The 20,601-nt window shown below is 37.0% G+C and overlaps 1 protein-coding gene across 2 annotated transcripts; it reads left to right on the top strand.

Moving 5' to 3' along the window:
• Positions 1 to 25: 25 nt before the first annotated feature.
• ACP1 (acid phosphatase 1) lies at positions 26 to 18,751 on the top strand. Of its 2 annotated transcripts, none has more exons than XM_050892957.1 (6): positions 26 to 107; positions 9,643 to 9,716; positions 9,997 to 10,110; positions 14,580 to 14,641; positions 16,951 to 17,056; positions 17,960 to 18,751. In XM_050892957.1, exons 1-6 carry the CDS (start codon positions 65 to 67, stop codon positions 18,035 to 18,037), a joined length of 477 nt encoding a protein of 158 aa, XP_050748914.1. In that variant the 5' UTR covers positions 26 to 64; the 3' UTR covers positions 18,038 to 18,751. The 2 variants fall into 2 exon arrangements, with proteins under 2 accessions (XP_050748914.1, XP_050748912.1); XM_050892955.1 differs by lacking the exon at positions 9,997 to 10,110 and adding an exon at positions 9,828 to 9,941 and having other exon boundaries at positions 29 to 107.
• Positions 18,752 to 20,601: the final 1,850 nt, after the last annotated feature.

Here is a 20,601-nt window from a genome sequence, read left to right on the forward strand (position 1 = left end):
CCGGCGGCGCGACAGCCGGGAAGGTCCCCTTCCCGGGTGGCTGGCTGGCTGGTCCCGAGCGAAGATGGCGGCGGGGGAGGCGAAGTCGGTGCTCTTCGTGTGCCTGGGTGAGCGGGGCGAGGGGAGAGGCGGGTCTTCTCCCGTCCTCCTCCTGCCGCTCTTCGGTCGGGGGTACCGGGCGGGGGTGTAGGGAGCGCGGTGAGGCGAGGGCCGCTGCCGGGGGAGCGGTCGCGCCCGGCGGGGCTGCGGGTAGGCCCGCCCCGGCAGCCGCAGGCGTCCCGCCCGAGGGTGGCCCTGCGGATGTCTGCCTTCTCGGGGAGGGCCGGAGTAGTAGCCGAGAAGGGAGGTAGAAAGCAGCATCCATCTCCTTCCCGTTTGTCTTTGTGATAGGTCGGACTAACCAGTAGGAAATAACACGTGAAATCCAGTATTGATAAACGCGAAGGTTATGTGTGGCGAAGAGCGGCGCCTAAATACGCATAAACCAACGTGAGCTCCGAATTAAATACTGCTACTCAAGAGCAGCACTGAGGGGTGGTTGTGAATAGCTTTCTGAAACGGGCTGCTCAGTTCTTAGCTTCTAGAAGAGCAAGGAGGGAATGGAGAGCCCGCCAGCAAGCGTCCTGACGCTACACGTGTGCAGCGGTACCTCGTGGACGCGGTTTGCAGTTCTGAGCACCTGACATTAAAAAGGGAGAGAAAACGGTGACAAGAATGACTGAAGTTAATGGAACAGTTTCTGTAAGAAGAGGGAAAATAGGAGTTTAAGTAAGAAAAATAACGTGATGGAGGGTGGAGATGATTTTGATCTATGAAATTATGGCCATCATGAAAAGGAGTGAAAAGAATATGACTTTTTTGAAGGGCTACCTAAATGAAGAACTAGGAAAAAATTTTTTTTTTTTTTTTTTAAAAGGTATTCTATGTGTTTAAGTTGTGAATCTCATGTCACAATAAGTCATGGAAAACAGAAGTGTAAATGAGATCAGAAAGGGTTTGGATGCTTTCCTGAAGCTTAAGACAATTGATTACTGGTAAGCAAGATGATCTTCTGCATCTTCACAACCAACAAATTGCTAACCTGACTACATGGATTACAGGGCTGTGCCCCATTTTGTACATGCTTTCTCTAAACATCTGCTTCTGCTCCCTTTTGGGGATAACAAACTAGATGGCTCTTTGCTGTGATCTAGGAGGGCTTTTAACATTATCTGCTTCCTAGCCCTTACAGTCTTACCTATGTGCTGAGAGTTGATCCCTGTGAATCCCTGGCATTTTGCCAGTTTTATTATAAAACCATTGGTTAATATGGGGGGTTTTTTTGCTATCTGTTTTTCTGTTGTAATAGGAGAAATGCAGATTAATTGAATAGCAAAACAAGAGTTTAGTTTTGTGAAATATGTTCTGATGTTTACCTTAGAGTAAAATCAGCCCCTAATAATAATTTAGGGAAAGCATTCTTTAGTAACAGATTATCAGTTGCTGTATGTTTGGGAGCCAGTGGCCTAGACAAACATTTTTGTATAAAAATATCTAATTAATATGCATCCTTCTTTTCAAACACCGTTCTAAAGGCAGTAGTAATTTTCACAAAATGATTCATATGTATCTATGGGCGATAGATAAGCCCACAATGGTGATTTGCACTGTAAAAAGTTCCTAATCCAGTTGAGTCTCTGAGGAACTGTTATTAGTGGAAGATAATATAATAATTTAGGTATGGAGTGAAATTATTAATATTAAGCTTGAGGAAAGCATCAACAGGTCAGGACTGATGTTAATGGGATGGATTTTTTTAAACAAATGTTGTAAATACCTTTTCAATTTCCTCTTCTATATTACTGGCTTATAAAAAAATAACCGTAATGGTATGTGGCGTGTGACACAAAATCTAATTGACATGACAAGCACTTCTTTTTTCCAGTCAAATATATACGCTTTTCAGTTAAGTTTTGAAGGCAACTTGTTTCTTCTTCCTGCTTTAAGTTTGCTTGATTTTTTTTTTTTTTTGGTAGTCTTGAAGGGTGATAGTTAAGCCTTAATAGGTTTTTCATCCTAAATTTTATTAGAAATAATACCTATGGTTATTGCTGAAAAGAGTACTAAGCAGATTTTTAGAACTTCATTTATCTATAGCATTCTGCGCTGGTTAATGAAACACATTAATTCTGAAGTTTGCCACATTCAGTGAGAGCTGATCCCCGAAAGTACAAGCCTTCATGAAAAATTACATTTTCTTTCTACATTATTTTGAAAGAAACCTATTACTGAAATATCTATTGACTGTTCTGTGTTTGTAATGAGATAAGCAGATATTCATTACACAACAAAATACAATCTAGTTAATGTGCTTAACTACATTAATGATAAGGGTTCCTCATCACTAATAAGTAAATGAAGCACCCAGCAACATATGTAATTACAGTATATGAAAAGGCACTGGGGAAGATTTTTTTTCCATTTAGGGCAAAGAAATAATGAAAACTGGAGGTGAACCAAAATGCAGTTTGCTCTTTTTACACTTATGTAGCTCATCTAATTAATGGTTGAGCTCCAGAAATAAGCTTAGTATGATGCTGCGTTACGTAAGTCAGCCTCTTTCTCTTTGATGACCTGTCCACTATAACATAACAAGCTGCATGGGCATCTTAGACCAGGCACTGGCTTACTGATCTCCTCCACGTGTGGAGGAACAGTTGTAGGACAGGTCAACAGTAAGCAAAGTGGTTTTGGCTGGGTCCTCAGATAATTGATGCTTGTTGTGAATCACTGAGTATGAGTATTGCCATCAGAGATCTAGACTGCATAAAACAATTTCTAAAATGACAATGAATTTATTGGGTATGAGGAAATTAGGTTACAGCTACAGAGAGATTTGAGTTTCCCAATTCAGTTGTCACAATCCATTATATGCATTTAGATATAGCCAAATACAAGGGTTCGTGGGACAAAATGCCATTTATAGCTGCAGAATGGGAAAGCAGTAGGTTGGATAAGACATTGAAGAAGTCATGGAAAAGAGCTGCTGTGATGAGGGTTCTTGGCAAGCTGACAAAAAGAAATAATGCCATTTTTTGGGTAAAGAAGAGAATTAGATAAATGTAAGGAAAATACCTTTCTTCTGTGCAACATTGGTAAGGTAGCTGTAAGAATACAATGCCTTATTTAATCTGTGTTTCAGAATGATGCAGAAGTACTAGAGAGTTGAAAGCATGGTTGTAAAAGCGATCTTGGAATTGGAAAACAAGATTAAGATGTGTGCTTAAAAAATGTTAAGAGTCTGATTGTTGTGAGTAGGTGCTTATGTGTTGAAAACTGTTATTTTTACTGGGGAACCTTTAGGTTGCTGATAAAAGCATAATGTTCCAGTAGTTGATAACTCAGTATAATTAATTTTGCTGCAGGGAAAGATTTTTAAAATGTAACCATTCAGCTAATTACCTGATGGTTTGACTACCATGAATCCTTGCAAGTCATATTGCTATTGACATTGATTGCATCGACTAAGCCTTGATTGGCTAGGGACTTTGAAACCTAGTGCTGCTGTAGACATCCCCATTTAGATATCTTGAGCCAAAATTGAGTTCTGCTTAGATATATATACACACAGGTGTATGCTAATATTTGATTTCTGAGAGAAGTCCCACTGTGTGTTGGTAGTGAGGGGATGTATGGAAGTTAGATGATGTCATTTAGGTACCTATATACTTAGGTGTTTCAGATAAAGAGTGTAAGTATTCAGTGAAATTAACTGTGAATGGAAAGGCCAGGGAATCTGGACTAAAATCAGAGCCTTGAATGGTTCCTTACAAAGCTAATTGAATGCTGAGAGTGACAAGATAGACTTAACTGGAAAGAAGTAGGACTCATGATGAAGTTCAGACAGGAATTTGAGTACAGAATGGAATAGAGTGAGTAGTAAGTTTTAAACACTTGCTTATGAAGGGGACCTGATGGATGATGCAAATGACACTGGGAAGCATTATTACAGTCACTCAGATGAACTGACCATGCATGGAAAGATAAGTAGAGTTAAAAGCAGGTTTTTAAATGTGAGAGGATGAAAGCTCATAAAACTTCTGTTACAAACAGCAGACAGAAAAACAAAGGAAGAAGAGAAAAGAATTTATTTGCATTTGGGGAAGGTCTGAAGGAGTTAGAGAGCTGAATAAGGAACAATGAAGATACAAAAATGATTGAGAGAATAGATGATTAGATCAACAATAATGTGCTGGTTTTGGCTGGGATAGAGTTAATTTCCTTCACAGTAGCTAGTAGGGAGCTATGTTTTGCATTTGCGCTGAAAACAGTGTTAATAATACAGGGATGTTTTAGTTATTGCTGAGCAGTGCTTACACAGAGTCAAGGCCTTTTCTACTTCTCACACCACCCCACCAGCAAGGAGGCTGGGGGTGCACAAGGAGTTGGGAGGGGACACAGCCGGGACAGCTGACCCTAACTGACCAAAGAGATATTCCATACCATATGACGTCATGCTCAGCATATAAAGCTGGGGGAAGAAGAAGGAAGGGGAGGACGTTCAGAGTGATGGCGTTTTGTCTTCCCAAGTCACCGTTACACGTGATGGAGCCCTGCTTTCCTGGAGATGGCTGAACACCTGCCTGCCGATGGGAAGTAGTGAATGAATTCCTTGTTTTGTTTTGCTTGTGTGCGCAGCTTTTGCTTTACCTGTTAAACTGTCTTTATCTCAACCCACGAGTGTTCTCACTTTTACTCTTCCGATTCTCTCCCCCATCCCAACGGGGCGGGGGGGGAGTGAGCGAGTGAGCAGCTGTGTGGTGCTTAGTTGCCAGTTGGGGTACCACAAAACCAGCACAAGTACCTAGAGATGAGCTATGGACCTGAGCATGAAATGGATTCAAGTTGTCTTTCCTGTCAGTAGAAGCAGCGCTTCCATTTCTGTATGGAATGGGACAAAGATTAATGCAGAGACTGGAGTAAGAACTCAAAAAATTAAGCATTGGCTTGGATAACTGTCAGTGGAGTCCTTGTTTCTAGAAAATGAGTGAGAAAGCATGTCTCCATAAAAGTGATCAACAAATGGTTCCAGTACTGATTCTGTGATTGAAATTTAAGTCTCTTATCCTTGAATCACCATATTTGGAGATGTTTGTAGGATTTATTTCAATGGGCAGACTCTGTCTGGGTACCTTGGGTACTAGTTTTCTATGATTGAAGATGTCACTACAACTTAAAGAGCTTAAAATTTAAAGAATGAAGGGAGAAGATGGAGATTCAGAGAATTTTCGTACTGTTATCTTCCACATAAAAAGAGCGTGATCAGATCAGTCAGAAATACAACAAAGGAAAAAGGAACACCAGAGGAGGATAGGTAGCAAAGATAAGGTGTAGGTAACATTTAAGGAAAATATGGTTCAAGTCCAAGGAGGAAGGCAATCTCCCTATGAATCTTTTTGTGAGATTTCCCCCTTCATTCCCCTATTATGGCTGTCAATCCATGACTTAGGAAATACTGTGCATCTGTGAGGAACCTCAACAAAGCCTGGAAAGACAGATGTGGGATGTAAAACTGGATATGAAAAGGATAGAAATTATAGTGGGAAAGGGATGATGACTCAAAAAAAAGGATTGAAGTTTGCATATGTCAGTGAGATAAGATAGGGCTTTACATTAATGATGAGATGAATGATAACAGTTGCAAGGAGTAGCATGGGTAAACAGTTGGTTAGGACGAAAATAATATTGCAGAGTATGCAGAGAAAAGAGCTTCTATTAAGTCAGTTCTGAGATTCTGTCCATAGTCCCCAAGAATAGATTTGAATGGTGACTGCAGTTCCATAATAGTGTTAATACCTCCGGTAGTGTCTGGAATGTGTCATCATGGAAGACATTAATTTTTAAGTCACAAACTAGGTTACGTGTTTGTTTAAAAAATAATATAACTGCAGTTTCTAGTTATTGCTAGAAGTGGTAGTTAATATATCTAATCAGTCAGTGATCATGGTGCCATTCATGATGATATTTGCTATCATATCATCAAAGAGGATATTTATAGCATTTATTTTAAGTAGTGAACAGGTTATAGAAGAGTGAAAATTTGGAACAAGTTATTCAATCCAGGTAAAGCAGAAGGTTAAACAAATAGAAAAAGCCATGAAGGATTTATTGCAAAAGTACCATTTTGAAATTCTGGGAGCTAGTTAATGAATTAGTAGGACCAAGTATTAATCATTGTTTATTACTGATGTTTTGAGTGTAGTAATGAAACTTACTGTTCATGCATAGTTGTGTGGGATCATTCATACAGAGGAAAAATATTGTACAGGAAGAAGTGGATGGCCTCAGCAACTGGTGTAATGGAAACAGAATGTAATAGTTTAGAAAGAAGACTTAAAGGTCACCTGTTTGAAGAAACGGAGAAAGAGAGGGAATGGACAAATTAGAAGTCCGTTATTATGATCACAAATTTGATACTCATGAAGGAGTCAAATGTGATTGTAGAAGTTATCTCCGGTTATTTTCAAAAAAGCTAAGTAAATATTTCAGACTTTTTTTTTTCCTTTTATAAAACAAATTGGTAAAAAATTTTCCTGCAGTGTAGTCTGTGGTTTTATTTGTCAGTATTCAAGAAAAATAAATTCAAATTGGAACAAGTACAGAGTTGGCTTAACTGGAGTGATTAGATAGGGTCAGTTAATTTCATGAGGAGACCGAGAGCTTGGTTTGTTTAGTTTAGCACAGCCATGCTTGACAAGGGTTCTGTATCTGTTGAAGGAAAGAAAGGTTTTTAAGATAGAGAGGAGTGTTAACCAAGATCAGATGAGCATAGACTTCCAAGAATAAATATTAAGTGGGAATTGGAAGGTTTCAAGCTACCACAGGAAATGAGTATCTGGAATAGCCTTTTAAGATAGATGATGCTTTTTGAAAGAGAGCTTGATGTGTTTTTAAGAGAAGTGATGCTGTATATGCTTGCAATATCAAAGGATTGGGCTCATTGATTATGAAGGTTCTTTTCTGTCTTATGCTGTATGTTACCATGTTCCCTCTGTTTCCTATTAAAATTACATTGTTTAATGCTTAACTCGCTTGCTCAACTAAAGTGAGATTTATTTTTTAATTTATTATCATATTCTTTAATATTTTATAATTAATAAGTATTAACCTGTTTTCTCACTTACTTTATTAATAAAACCAACTTTTTCCTGCTTTATTTTTCTTCCAAGACCAATTTAGTTTCTCTACTTGGAATAAACTAGTTCAAACAAAGGAAATAGTATGCTTTCTCCTGGAAGAAGATCTACTGCCATCAAAATTCACATACTGTTTCAGCAAGATCAGTTTCTCAATGGTTAGCCAGTGCCTGTTGCCCATTTAGTGATTTGATGTTCTCTAAAACTGACAGTAAATTTGTATTACTTCAGTGGTTCACTTCCCACTTTGGTTTTTTGTATAGTTGGTATGATTGACAGCAAGTTATTAAAGGCCCAGGTCATAGCAGCTTCTTTCTCTTTAGCAGTGCAGTATCTACCTTGATATTTTGTTTGAAAATATAGGCATGAAAATGAGGCTAAGTGCCTGATCTGAACATTTCTTTTTGCTGTCAGAAATTTAGCTTTGTTCATGGGCATTTCATTTTTTTACTGTTTGAGATTTGGAAAGAATTTAATCAGTAGCAGAAGAGTGATTTATTTAAAGGTACAGAAATGAGCGTTGCCATTTGTGATATACTTATCTGCTCAAAAGTCAGAGATGAGCAAAGTCATACATTCTCTTTGATGGAAAGTGAAGATTTGTTTGTATGATTTCTTGTGCATCTGGGTGACATATCATATTATGAATATCCATCTAGTTACTCAGAATTTCTGAAGGATGAAAAGGTAGAAAGAGTTAAGTAATAGTTGAATAGACTTTATTGTTGTTGAGACATTTCATTCTTTTTCAAAGAATATGTATTTTTGCATGCATGTTTGAGAGGTCTACCTTGGATGGTTAACTTAGTTACAGCTTCAGCAGTGGAGCAAAAATGCTGCAGATCCATTATTTCTAGTTTTGAACAGGGCACTATTTCATTGTTGAAATAGGTTCTTATTGAAAACAAGGTCAGATCAAGTGGCTAGTGCAATTGGAGGCCATTGGAAGGGAAGACTAATTATGTATTTATATAATTAAGTACCTTAACTCTTTGTTGGCTGATTGACAGCACTTCAGCTTTTCCATCAGTTATGTTTTGTTCCTAATCCTCCATATTTTGGACCAAAAAAAATTTGGAAAATTTATTTTCCTGAGGTGTTTTTAGAGCTTGTGTAATTGATTTCTTTTTGGGGTTTTGGAATTGGTATCTGGAAGCTGCTCTTGATGAGGGTTCTGTTTGACTTGCAGTGACTTCACTTCACTGGTCAGGAGCATTTGTACTACAGATTGTTCAGCCATTTCACTATGTTGGTTCCACAGCAGTGATGACTGTGTTTTGGAATTGTCCAAAAGTTTTTGTTAACAAGTAGGTAGTAATGTAAATACTTCAGGCAAATAGTCATGATTCTTCAGTAAAGCATTAGTTGAAATTTGCCAGTGTGTAGGAAGATTTGAAGATAAAGATGATTTGCTGCCATTTAAATTCCATAATTTTGCCTGGTCTTCTGTGATCACAGATCTTTGTGGAGGAGGAGAGAGCAATGTGCTTACACAGTATTCCTCCTATTTATTTTAATAAGTTGTATCTTTTCATATAATAATATGTGTTTCAAGAGACTGATGGATAGTATAGAATCATAGAATGATTTGGGTGGGAAGGGACCGTCCAAGATCATCTAGTCCAACCCCCCTGCCATGGGCAGGGACATCTTTCACTAGATCAGGTTGCTCAAAGCCCCATCCAGCCTGACGTTGAACACTTGCAATGATGGGGCATCTTTAACTTCTCTGGGCAACCTGTTCCAGTGTCTCAGCATATTCATCGTAAAAAAAAAAAAAAAAAAAAAAAAAAAAAGTCTTCCTTATGTCCAGTCTAAATCTACCCTCTTTCAGTTTAAAACTGTTGCCCCTTGTCCTGTCACTACAGCCCCCTTTATATATAGAAAGGCTGCAATAAGATCTCCCCAGTCCTTCACTTCTCCAGGCTGCACAACCCCAGTTCTCACTCAGAGGTGTTCCAGCCTTCTCACCATTTTTGTGGCCCTCCTCTGGACCTGCTCTAACAGATCCATGTCTTTCTTGTGCTGGGGACCACAGAGCTGGATACAGTACTCCAGGTGGGGTCTCACCAGAGTGGAGTAGGGGGCAGAATCACCTCCCTCGGCCTGCTGGCCACGCTTCTTTTGATGCAGCCCAGGATACGATTGGCTTTCTGGGCTGCAAGTGCACACTGCCGGCTCATACCCAATTTTTCACCCACCGGTATCCCCAAGTCCTTCTCCGCAGGGCTGCTCTCAATCCCTTCATCCCACAGTTTGTACTGATACTGCAGATTGCCCCAGCCCAGTTGCAGGACTCTGGGTTTCCACCCTTGCAGAATCTCTTGGGTTATAATAGCATAAGCAATCTGCATTCTACCTAAGCAAATAAAAATCTTTAGTCTGATCTGTGCTGACAAATCCATGCAATTATTAATTTTTTGTTTTTAATCGTCTGAAATTTCATTTTGATCTCCTGTTTCTGTAGGAAACATTTGTCGCTCTCCAATAGCTGAAGCAGTTTTTAGAAAACTTGTAACTGATGAAAAAGTTGAAAATAAGGTAAGCTATTTATTTCTGTTCCTGCCTAAGAAATAACTGTCTCGTAGCCACTTAGTAGAAATATAAGCAGTGAGAAAGGAAACATAAAAATATAAATTTGTTTTTCTGTAGTGGAGGATAGACAGTGCAGCGACATCTACCTATGAAATAGGAAGCCCTCCTGACTATCGAGGACAGACTTGCATGAAGAAGCATGGCATTACCATGAATCATATTGCCAGGCAGGTACTGTACTTTAGTTTCCTTTAAATATGTGTATGTATTTGTTTTGTTGTTACAGTGGATGACAGACAGTGCTGCTGTTTCAGACTGGAACGTGGGGCGCTCCCCAGATGCAAGGGCTTTAAGCTGTCTAAGAAATCATGGCATTGAGACAGCACATAAAGCACGGCAGGTAGAAGAGAGTATATTTTTCTTTCTTATTCATACCCATGCTTTGTTTAGCCCTAATGATTACAGTCATGGAAGTCATTTGACCAGTGCATGGTTAAGCATCAAGTAATAAATACTATGTGCAGTTTTTCAAAGGACTCCAAAGTGGCCTAACTCTTCTAGTGGAGGTTAGTGAATTTCTTGTTGTTAAGCTTCATTAGAAGTATAACTAGGAAGCATTGGAGCAGTTTCTGCATTATAGAAAAATCCTGCCTTCAAATGCTTAGTATTTTGGGCATTTTTCTGAAACCTTTTTTTAATACTTTTTAAAAATGGACTTACTCTAGTAACCTGTGATGCTTCTTTCAGCAAGGAATTGTATTTTTATTTAGCACATCCAAAAAGAAGTAGAATACCTGTTCACCCATCACAAAAAGCTTCTGCTTTTGCATGAAGACCTTTTAAAAAAATTTCGAGTGCTAAATTAGAACAAAGGCACTCAAACCCAAGATTAGTAGCATGGTTGGTGGTAACTTCAGAGGAAAATGTACCCTTGAAGCATTCTTAAGTCAAAGACGGGTTTCTCACTTAGTGAAATCCTCTAAGTTTTTCCAAAACTCATGTCATTTTTCATTAACAAAAGAACATGTATTTCCACACTGCATTCCAGAGAGATCGGAAATAAATGTGTCTGCATATATAAAAATCATTCAGATGCTCAAATAAATGCACATAGCTTACTTCAGTTAACTGTTCTCTGCATATAAGATATTCCTTTAGGGCTTGACCTTTACTTAGCTTAAGTTTATGCCACTAGTTCTTGTACTGACAAAAAGATCAAGTAGTCTTGTTATTATCTTACATTTCTGTTCCCTTCTGAATTTTACTACTTTACCTTACTGAGGTCATACTTACTTTCTTCAGTTTCAAAGACTACATGTTTAGTTTTTTAAGTTTTTAAAATAAATTCCCTCAATTAGTCAGTTGCCCTCTGCTGACGTCTCCTGATGCTAATCTCTCTTATATAATAAGACAAACAGGACTGAGCACAACATCATTTCAGTTTTTCAATGTTTTACTGTTAGAATAATTACTAGAAAAAGTCTGTTGTGATCTTTTCCTGTTACAAGTTCTGGATTTACTATTTATCAGTGTTTATGAACAGCATTATTTATCATTATACAAGCTAAATGGTACTGAAACTAATCAGTTGGTGTTTCAGTCACAGTAGTGTAACATGTTTGTATTCTTAAAAGATAAGCCTTGGAAACTTGAGAACAGTTCTTGGGTATTATTAGAGTGGTTTATGAGCAGTTAAACTAAAGCAAAGCATCCAAAACCAGTTGATCCTCTGCCTTGAAACAAATCTATATATCCTCCTTTGGCAGAGAAGGAATGAAAACACTTTAATGAAGACATTTGCTTGTACATTCTGGCAAATGCAGAGATTTTTAAAGCAGAAGAGCCTAAAATGTTACATATACAGGGAGAGAAAATTAACAAGAATGAGACAATAAAATGAAAGACTAACAGGATGAAAATTTGTCTAAAACATCCCAGTACAAGCAGTTACTTTTATAAAGAAAATTTTCAAATCCCTGAACCACAGGTAACTCTTCATTTTGCACTGATGTTAACTATGTAACTTCAATATTTCTTTTCAAACTTCTGTCAAGTGGTCTCTGCTGATCCTCTAAACTGTGGACCTGATACGGTCTCATAGTACTTCTGGAAAGAGAGGGACTCAACAGTGTAGAATAGGACTTTTCAGAGCGGTCAGATTAGTACAAGTGGAAGTGTATTTGTTTCACTGTTAGAGACAAATTCAAGGGTAGAATTTTGTCTGTGACTTGTTTCAGAACAGATTAAGAAAGATTTAATACAGAAGCTGCAGAAATAGAGAGGAGGGATTTATCTTCTGTTGCCTTCGAAATACTGTCATAAGATGACTACCTCATGCAATTATCCTCTCCACTCCTGTGGAAAACTGTTACCCACCCAGTGAAAGGCACTTTCTTTCATGTAATTTTGTGCATAATTATGATAATCATGGATTGTATCCCTTTGTTATTCAAAACTGACATAAATGCTACAAGAATGATTTATGTAAGAGAGAATGTTAAATTGGTTACATCCTACCATCGTATACAGTGATCATTTAAGTGAATGTTAAGTGAAAAGTTAAGTATAAAAATAAATGTATATATTTGTATATAAAATAAAGAGTTTGTTAACATTTTAGTTGATGGTAGGTTGCTGTATGTTTATGCACCCGTTGAAATTCTCTAAGCTCTTAGTCTTCATGCACAAAACAGATAGGTATTAATCAGTTTCACTTCTATTCATGGTGAGGCCAAAATTGATTTCTGTATGACTCATACTGTGCATTTGCCTTAAATATGAAATTGAGATGAGAGGAAGGTTGTATTAAACACTGTTTCACAACTGGATAAATTTGAGGACTACTGCCTCTCTTTGGTTTTTAGACAGAGAAAAGGAGATTTCCCTTCTGTAAACAAAGGGAAATGTTTAACAAATAAATTGGAATGATCATGTGTTTCTCCATTGATGGTCTTTAATAATGGTTATATGCATTTTTTTAATGTAAAGTTATTGTTGTCTGTGTAGTTCCATCCAAAGTTGACTACTTGAGCTCTCCACCACTCTTCTCAAAATGTACATAAATTTTTATGTCCTCAATTTCTTCCCCCAAAATACTAGCTTTCATAGTTTTGAGGAATATCTTCAGTTCACTGGAGTTTGCTCAATTAAGCTTTTTGTATCTGATATTACTGTAGGGCTTAAGAGCACAAGCCAGCCAGTAATCTTGTTTTTAGGGCTGCATTTGCAACTGTGTTAGTGCGCGTTCATAGGGTAGTAACTGTCGTCAAGGATACAGAGAGTGTGGGAAGTGTGGCAGGTGTGTTTTTCCTTTTCATTGGTTTTTATTTTATTCTTACATATGTCTGTACTACAAAGAAATCTATGCCCACATATTTTCATAGGGGCCAGTGTTTAGCTGTGTAGAGCAATCAGAAGAAGCTTGTAGAGGTACTGCTTAGAGTTGCCAGGAAAACAGAGCTATTTCCACTGCAAAAATATTTTCGTAGGTCAGAGGCACTGCATGAATACAGCAGATATTTTTGCAGTGAAAATAAACAAGTCTGCATTAGCTTTCACCATTAACCCTTTCTTTTCAAATGCTCCCCCCCACACCTCACCAATTCTCCTTGTGTGGAACGTTTCATTTATGGCTTTAGTCTGGTGATAATTTCTGTAGGTCTTTTACTCCCTGTTATGGGAGCTGAATCAGTATCTATTTGCTGTTTGCACAAAAAATAAGTGTTTTTTTGGCCATCTAAAAGTTTTTTAATATGTAAATAATTTTTACAAGTTAAAACTCTGACTTATAGGATAATGTGTTTCGTCTTTTTGTCTGTTCACTTGCTTACTCATTTCTCTAGCCCATCCTTCCCAGAGAAGCCTGCCAGAAAAACTTGTACTGAACAAACTTTCCAAGTTTCTTGGTTATGGTACTGCACATAGGACTATGCGTGAAATGCAGTCTTAATGTGAACTCATTATAGATTTTATTCCATTTATTCCTCCTCATTATGGACACTTGGTTCAGATATCTTATACTAGCATACTGTGCATTGTGGGCATGGTCTGGGAAGATTTTACCCTAAGCAAAGGCTTAAATGTAAACTGAAATATAATTATACTGGTAAAAATCTGCAGCCATCCTTATTCCAATACAGATAACATTAGTTATCTGCAATGTTTGTCTACCTGACTCTGAACTCAGATCTCTTGAGTTTGGTTAATATTCATGTTTAGGAGTCAGTAAGCTACAGGAAAGAAAAGGAACAGATGGTAGGAAGATGTACAATAGATCCCAGATTTTTTCACATCATACCACAAATTTTGTGAATTTATATGGCCTAAAATACTGTGAATGCATTTGTTTTTAAGAGATTGTAACTCATACCATCATACTTCAGCTTTACATTTCACTTGGTGTCTTTTTCTGTGTAGTGACAAATTTCTAGATTGGAAGTACTGCAACTGATTCCAGGTTACCTACATTTTTGTTTTCCTATCAAGAAGGTAATTTGTCTACATTTTTATTGCATGGTTTCCACGACTGGAAACCTGCTTTAGTTTTAGTAATTGGAAAGCATTAGAAATGTCACTTGTAATGATGTTCTAAGTTGATGCATAAGATGTTTTTAAAAAAAAAAAAAAAGTATTGGTAAAACAGCTAACTTTGTTTTTGTGGATAACTTGCAGAAATGGATAAATAATCATGGCAGAGTATATTTAAAATGCCTTAAGTTATTGTAAAAGTTGATGAAGGTACACAGTTTTATTCTTTCCAACTGTATCTCTTTTAATAAATCAGAACTACAAAATTTGAAAATATTTTGTTTTCCCCTTTTTATAAATCAAACACAGTTTGTAGGCTAAAGCACATATTTTTAATTCTAGGTTACTAAAGATGATTTCCAGACCTTTGATTATATACTTTGTATGGATGAGAGCAATCTAAGGTAAAGTATGAAGAAATGGAACAAATTCATATGGGTTACTTGTAGTGATGTCTCATAAGTCACTTTGAAGACAGATGTCATGTTTTACTGCTTAGCTTGTCTGTTTTTTTGGTTTTGGGGGTTTTTTTGTGTGTGAATGATATCCTAATAGATGGATTCTTCACTTCTAGTAAGTTTAATGAGCTAGAACTCAATGGTTTATTTGTGTGATACATGCCACTCAAGGATTAAGGACGTGGAAATTTAGTATACTTTGTGCTATAGATGTGCAGCTGATGTCTGTATAGTTAAGAATGAGGACGTACTGTCTTGATCAAAGTGATCTGTTTTTCTAATTGCATGGGATCTAAAAGACACTGTGGAAACTTGAAGGGATTAAATATGGTGTGGGGTTTTTTTTTTTTCTTTTTTCTTTTTAAATAGAAATAGAGTGAGCTCTGAAATAAGTAAGGTTGTTAGCTTGGGGAAATCTTGTTTGTTACTCTTAGCCGTGTTCTAATTAAGTGTGTCTTTGAGACAATTTATGCTTTAGAAAGATTTGGTGAAGTAGCTGCCTAGTGTGAAAATTTGGATATCATTAACAAAATTTCTACTTAATTACATACATATTGATGATTGGGGTTAAGGGGCTGAGCTTTAATAAACTACAAGTGTCAAAGTGCTTGTAAGGACTATTACTTGTAAAGTTAGTTTAAAAAAATAAAACAAAAAAACCCAAAATACCACAACCAACAACAAAACCCAAATAAAACGCTATTAGTGGCATGTAAAGACTTTTGGAAGCAGCACCACTTAACTGAAATAAGTATCATTTTGTTGAATTTTCTAGAATGTGTTGAATGACCTCTCTTACACAGCCTGCATGAATGAAGGGTATATAACACTTGGCTTGATTGCAGCGTGTTAGGCAAAGACATGGCTAGGCTTACTTCTATTTTCACTTGAATTCTTAAATGGCAACTTACTTCTGTATTAACAATTTCTATGGTATGAGCTGTAGAGCAGAAGAAACGTCACAGCTATAATAGGGATATTGCTACTGCTACACTTAAGTTTCACCTTAAACTTCCACCCAGTTCAACGATTTTCCCTGGGAACGCCTATTCGTAGCACTAGGAGGGCAAGCTGATTCCAGGTGTTGATGGAGTGCCTGTCATATCAGAAAAGGAAGATTTGGGACATCCCTTTTCCTTAGTACCAGAGCCACCTGGCCCTATTCTGTTCATTAAGTGGTATGCCAAAAGCCTTGAAAGAAGTGGTTAGCCACTTTTTTTAATAATAAGAGGCTAGAGAATTTATTGAAAATCTGTGAATTCAGGCAATAACTTCTTAGCTGATAGAGAGGTCCTGATTTTTCTTCAAGGAAAACCACTATTGTGGTCTCACTGCTATTTCTAAACTATCTGAAATTAATTTCTTAATCAGAATTAATAATTAGAATTTAATTTCTGTGCTTATGACTCTAAGTATTTACAGGGTATTTTGCCTTTTTTTTTAATGCTGGGTGAGTAAAATGATGATTTGGTATGTAGATGTGTAATATTAGAAGTATTTAATATGTTCTGCCTGGTCAGCATTGTGAAAGTCCCAGTACTGAGCTGCTTTTAATCTGAAGATGATGAGAGGTACATTTTAACTGCATTGGGGATAATGGACGGCCATTTGTAAGTAGATGGGGAAAATACAGTCTCAAAACCAGTATGGTTTATCAATGGGAGGCAATGTAGAAGAAAGAGGATGTGACAACTGATGAAATGTTACAGTATGTCAAAGAGAATACAGGTCTTGCTCGCCAATTTACCATTTTCTGTTAACTGAATGTAGTAGTAGGACTTCACATGAGCTAGAAGCAGTATTGAGAGAAGTTGTAGCATACCAATTTAAAACGCTGGTTTTGAACAGATGGGAGAAGCTAACTCATACTTCTGGAAAAATATCTAGATAATTTTCATTATTTTTGTTTAATACAAGCTAAAGGTGGATATTGAAAGTAGTAATGATTGATGTGAGGAAGAAGTTGATTGAACTTACTATTACAAAGTTCTCCTAAGCCTTAGGTTGAATGCCCCACTACTTGTTTATGCCCTGAATTAAGTTTATGTGTATGTGCTCCATACTCAATTAAAAAAAAAACCCCACAACAATAAACAAACAAAAACAAGCAGCAGCATAGAGAGTCCACAGAATTGACTGAGTCCAGATGCGTATTATTTCCTGTGTTCTCTAGAAATGGTCATGAGCATCTCATGCTGATGCCAAAAAAGTTCTGAAGAAAAATTCATGGGAAAATTTTATTTTCTCTTTTACAGGGATCTGAAAAGGAAAAGCAACCAAGTTAAAGACTGCAAGGCCAAAATTGAACTACTTGGAACTTATGATCCACAGAAACAACTTATCATTGAAGATCCGTACTATGTACGTGTAAGAAATTCTTTGGGTGGCTTGATTAAAAATTGTGTATGTATAGTATATAATCTTTCCAGATCCCACAGTTGACATGTGACATATAATCTGATGTTATACAAAGCCAAGTGTAAACATATTTTTTAAATGACTTAACAAAACAATATAAATTATTGGGATAGGAAAGGAAAACAGGTCTTTATGCCTGTAACAATTATTTAAATTTAAATAATGCAGTGCACCTATATTTTCAATATTCAGTGAAGCCCTGGGTGGTCAGCCTCCTTGCCAAGAGGATGTAATCAGGAAAGATAGACACAAAGACATGGACAGAGATGGTCAAAGAAGTTGACTAATATCAGCCAAGAGCAATCAATTAGATTAAGATTCTTCAGTTTAGGAAAGAGAAGTGGATAAAGATGCAGTAGGGTTCTATAAAATCTTGATATGATGGGAAAAGGTGAATAAGGAATTGCTGCTCATTACCCAAGAAGCAGAGAATATCAAATGGCATTAGTGGGAAACAGGTTCAAAACAAAAAGAGGTTGGGGTTTTTTTTCCACACAGTGCTTCATTAAACTGTGAAACTCAACATGACAGGTTACTGTGAATGCAAAGAAAAAAAGAAAAGGCTTATAAGGGCTCAAAAAGTGAATGGAAGAAATATGTGAAGGAAAGTTCATCCAGGACTGTTGAGTACAGAGTCACACTGTTTGGCTGTGGAAATTCCTGAGCTGTAGTTAGTTCAGAGTAGGGAGAAATATGCAAAAACTATCACCAAGTATTTGTACTGTTCTTATTCTTCCCTAACGTCAGTTATTTGCCATTACTGACAGTGAGAAACTAGGTTGCAAAAATTTTTTGTTTGAGCCAGTATTGTTACTCTTACGTTCTTTTTCCTCTGTTCTTTTCTAGGGGAATGAAAAGGACTTTGAAACTGTTTACGAGCAGTGTGTTCGGTGCTGTAAAGCATTTTTGGAGAAGTGTCATTAATGCTTCATCATTTTATTTCTAAAAGAAAATAATTAGCTTTTCCTCAAATATGTAAGGTTTACTTGATTGATGTATTTAAATTGTAAAATTATGGCTCAGTAGGTTCAAAACTTTTTCAGTTTAATTTTATATTTTAGCTTTTCTGTCATCTAATTAAAAAAATATAGAAAAGTTTTAATTGGATTAGATGATCAACCATTTTGTCACACATCAATGTAATAATAAAGTATACCGTTCAGAATAAATTTATCTGTAAACTGTTCCAGTGCTTTCTCACAAGCACTGCAAAAGTAATGTCTTACTTCTTTATGTGCTATACTAACTAAACTGAGGTCTTCTCATGGTGCCCTTAGTTAATTTAAATGAACTTTCAATGGCAGTCTGCAAGATAATAGTTCATGTATGATAACTTAGGCGTGTCATCCTAGTATCATTAGACAGCCGTTGGACTGAAGCTGTTTCATATTGAGCCTGCTAGACTAAAAGAACTGCCTGGCCCCAGACAGACATGGCTCTTAGCACTGTGTCAAAGCTGAAGCAAGCAAAACCTCCGTGGGTGTCATCAGGATCCTGTGAAAATGCGTTTTTATGTCAGTTTAAATGCTCAGTTATTCAAAGAAGTAGTAATTTCTGTTCTAGTACATTTTTATACTAATTAAGTTGAACTCAGGTCAGAAATAGTGATTGATGTTAATAAGACTTCTCTGGCTAGTCTTTCTTTGGTCTTGTGGTCAATTCCTTGCACACTGATACAAGTACATGTAACAGCATTCACTTTGAGGACAAAACAGGTCAGCTTAAAAGCCTAAATGTCAAATGTACATTTTGTATCTCATAGTAGTCAAATACTCAAATCCATGCAATATAATCAATGAGAAATTTGCTGTAACCCCAGTTCCTATGTGGGTGTCAGACAGTATTTTCAGATTTACTCAGGAGAATGGATAGCCTGTCAAAAGTGTTCTCTGAGAGTATAGTTCAACCTGAAGACAGTCCATCTGTAATGTAATACAAAGTTAACAGAAGGCCAGCAAGTAGAAAGTTCTGCTCTTGGACAAAAATTAAATGCTTTGTAAAAATCCATGCCTGTTTGTCTGAACATCACCTTTCATTTTTGCCTTAGAAATGTACATGTACTGAGATCAGTAATGTAACTGATACCATGACAATTTTCCTATTTTGAATAATACCAATATTGGTATGAAGCAGCATTACCACATTATCTGTAAAACTTGCTTGCTTATTTATTTAGCCTTGTTTTTGTCTCTGTCTGCCTTCCAGACTAGTAGAATAGCCTCTGTATTGTCACCTGCTCTCCCTTCTGGGAGAGGGATGCGTTTCGATAGAGGACCCTGTTATTCCTATGGAGGGAGGAATCCTGGTGTCACGCTGCGTGTGCTGCAGCCTGCACAATGGGGATTAAGTTTCCTGGGACTCTTGCTGTAGAACAGCTGTGTTTGTGTTAGTGAGGTTTCTGTTTTGGGCTAAAATTTCAATCGGACATAAAACTTAAGAACCTGCTTACAAAAAGGCAAGTGGTAGATGGAACACATAAATACAGAAATCGGGATCTTTATGCGTTATTGCATTACCAATAGTTTTGACTCTTAAAGAACAAGCTAGGAATTTGCAAGTTAATAGCTGTTTCATTTCAGGGACAAAGAGTAACATAATATTTCAGGTCCGATCAAGCACTGACTCTGGAAAAAATTATTTTCCGTTTCTTTTATGAATGCTTTGACAAAATAAATGAGGGAAAATGATGGGAGTTAGGGACAAACGATCTTAAATGTGGTTTTATGCACTAACCTCAGAAGTGGAAGTATTTAGGCATAATCTAATGTTATTCTCTGCCAGAACGACCATTTAAAATATTGCAGTGAAAGTAAAGTAACTCAGAAGATTGAGAACAAGCACATTGGGCTTGTGCTTTCCCATTCATGGCTGAGTAGGAATTGAACCCATAGTTTCCTACATATTAAAGTTAAGATTTAAAAATCTTAAATCTTCATCTTTGAGCTGTTGGGGTAACAGAAAGGAGATAAAAAGGGTGTGGTGGTTTACCTTCACTAGACTTAGGAATCTTCCTGTAAAGTGATACTAAGTCAAAACTATTTGTGTTAAATTCAGTTCAGATTTTAAAAGTTTCAGCCTTGAGATATATTTTCAGCAAGTAATCTATTGGCTAAATAATTCACTAGCTCTACTAGGCAGAAAAAGCTGATTGATTGATTTTATCCTTAGTGGGTTTCTTTTGGAGGAGGGGAAGGAGAGCACCATGGTATTTTAAAAGAATTTGTAGAATACAAGAATACAGAACGGGAACTGCCTTCAGGAAGGACAGTTGCACAGTACCGTTATTTGGGTTCCGAGAGAAACAGTGAACATAGGATTAGTACACAAATCGCGTATCATACAGATGACTAAGCTCTTACAGGTTTAAAATACCACTCATGAAAAATGTAATGTTGAATGAAAAATTACAAAACTGACTCCTCCTTCCCCCTCTCTCCCACCATGGCTCGTTTTAGTTTAGGTAGTAGGCTTATACCTAAGACTAAATA

The sequence above is a fragment of the Gymnogyps californianus genome, chromosome 3, assembly GCF_018139145.2.
Source record: "Gymnogyps californianus isolate 813 chromosome 3, ASM1813914v2, whole genome shotgun sequence".
Lineage (NCBI taxonomy): Eukaryota > Metazoa > Chordata > Aves > Accipitriformes > Cathartidae > Gymnogyps > Gymnogyps californianus.

Excerpts from the sequence above, each read along its gene's own strand:
- ACP1 (XM_050892957.1), top strand. The coding sequence starts at position 65 with ATGGCGGCGGGGGAGGCGAAGTCGGTGCTCTTCGTGTGCCTGG. Across the intron at positions 14,642-16,950 it reads ATGGATGAGAGCAATCTAAG|GGATCTGAAAAGGAAAAGCA; the intron begins GTAAAGTATGAA and ends TCTCTTTTACAG. Across the intron at positions 17,057-17,959 it reads TCATTGAAGATCCGTACTAT|GGGAATGAAAAGGACTTTGA; the intron begins GTACGTGTAAGA and ends GTTCTTTTCTAG.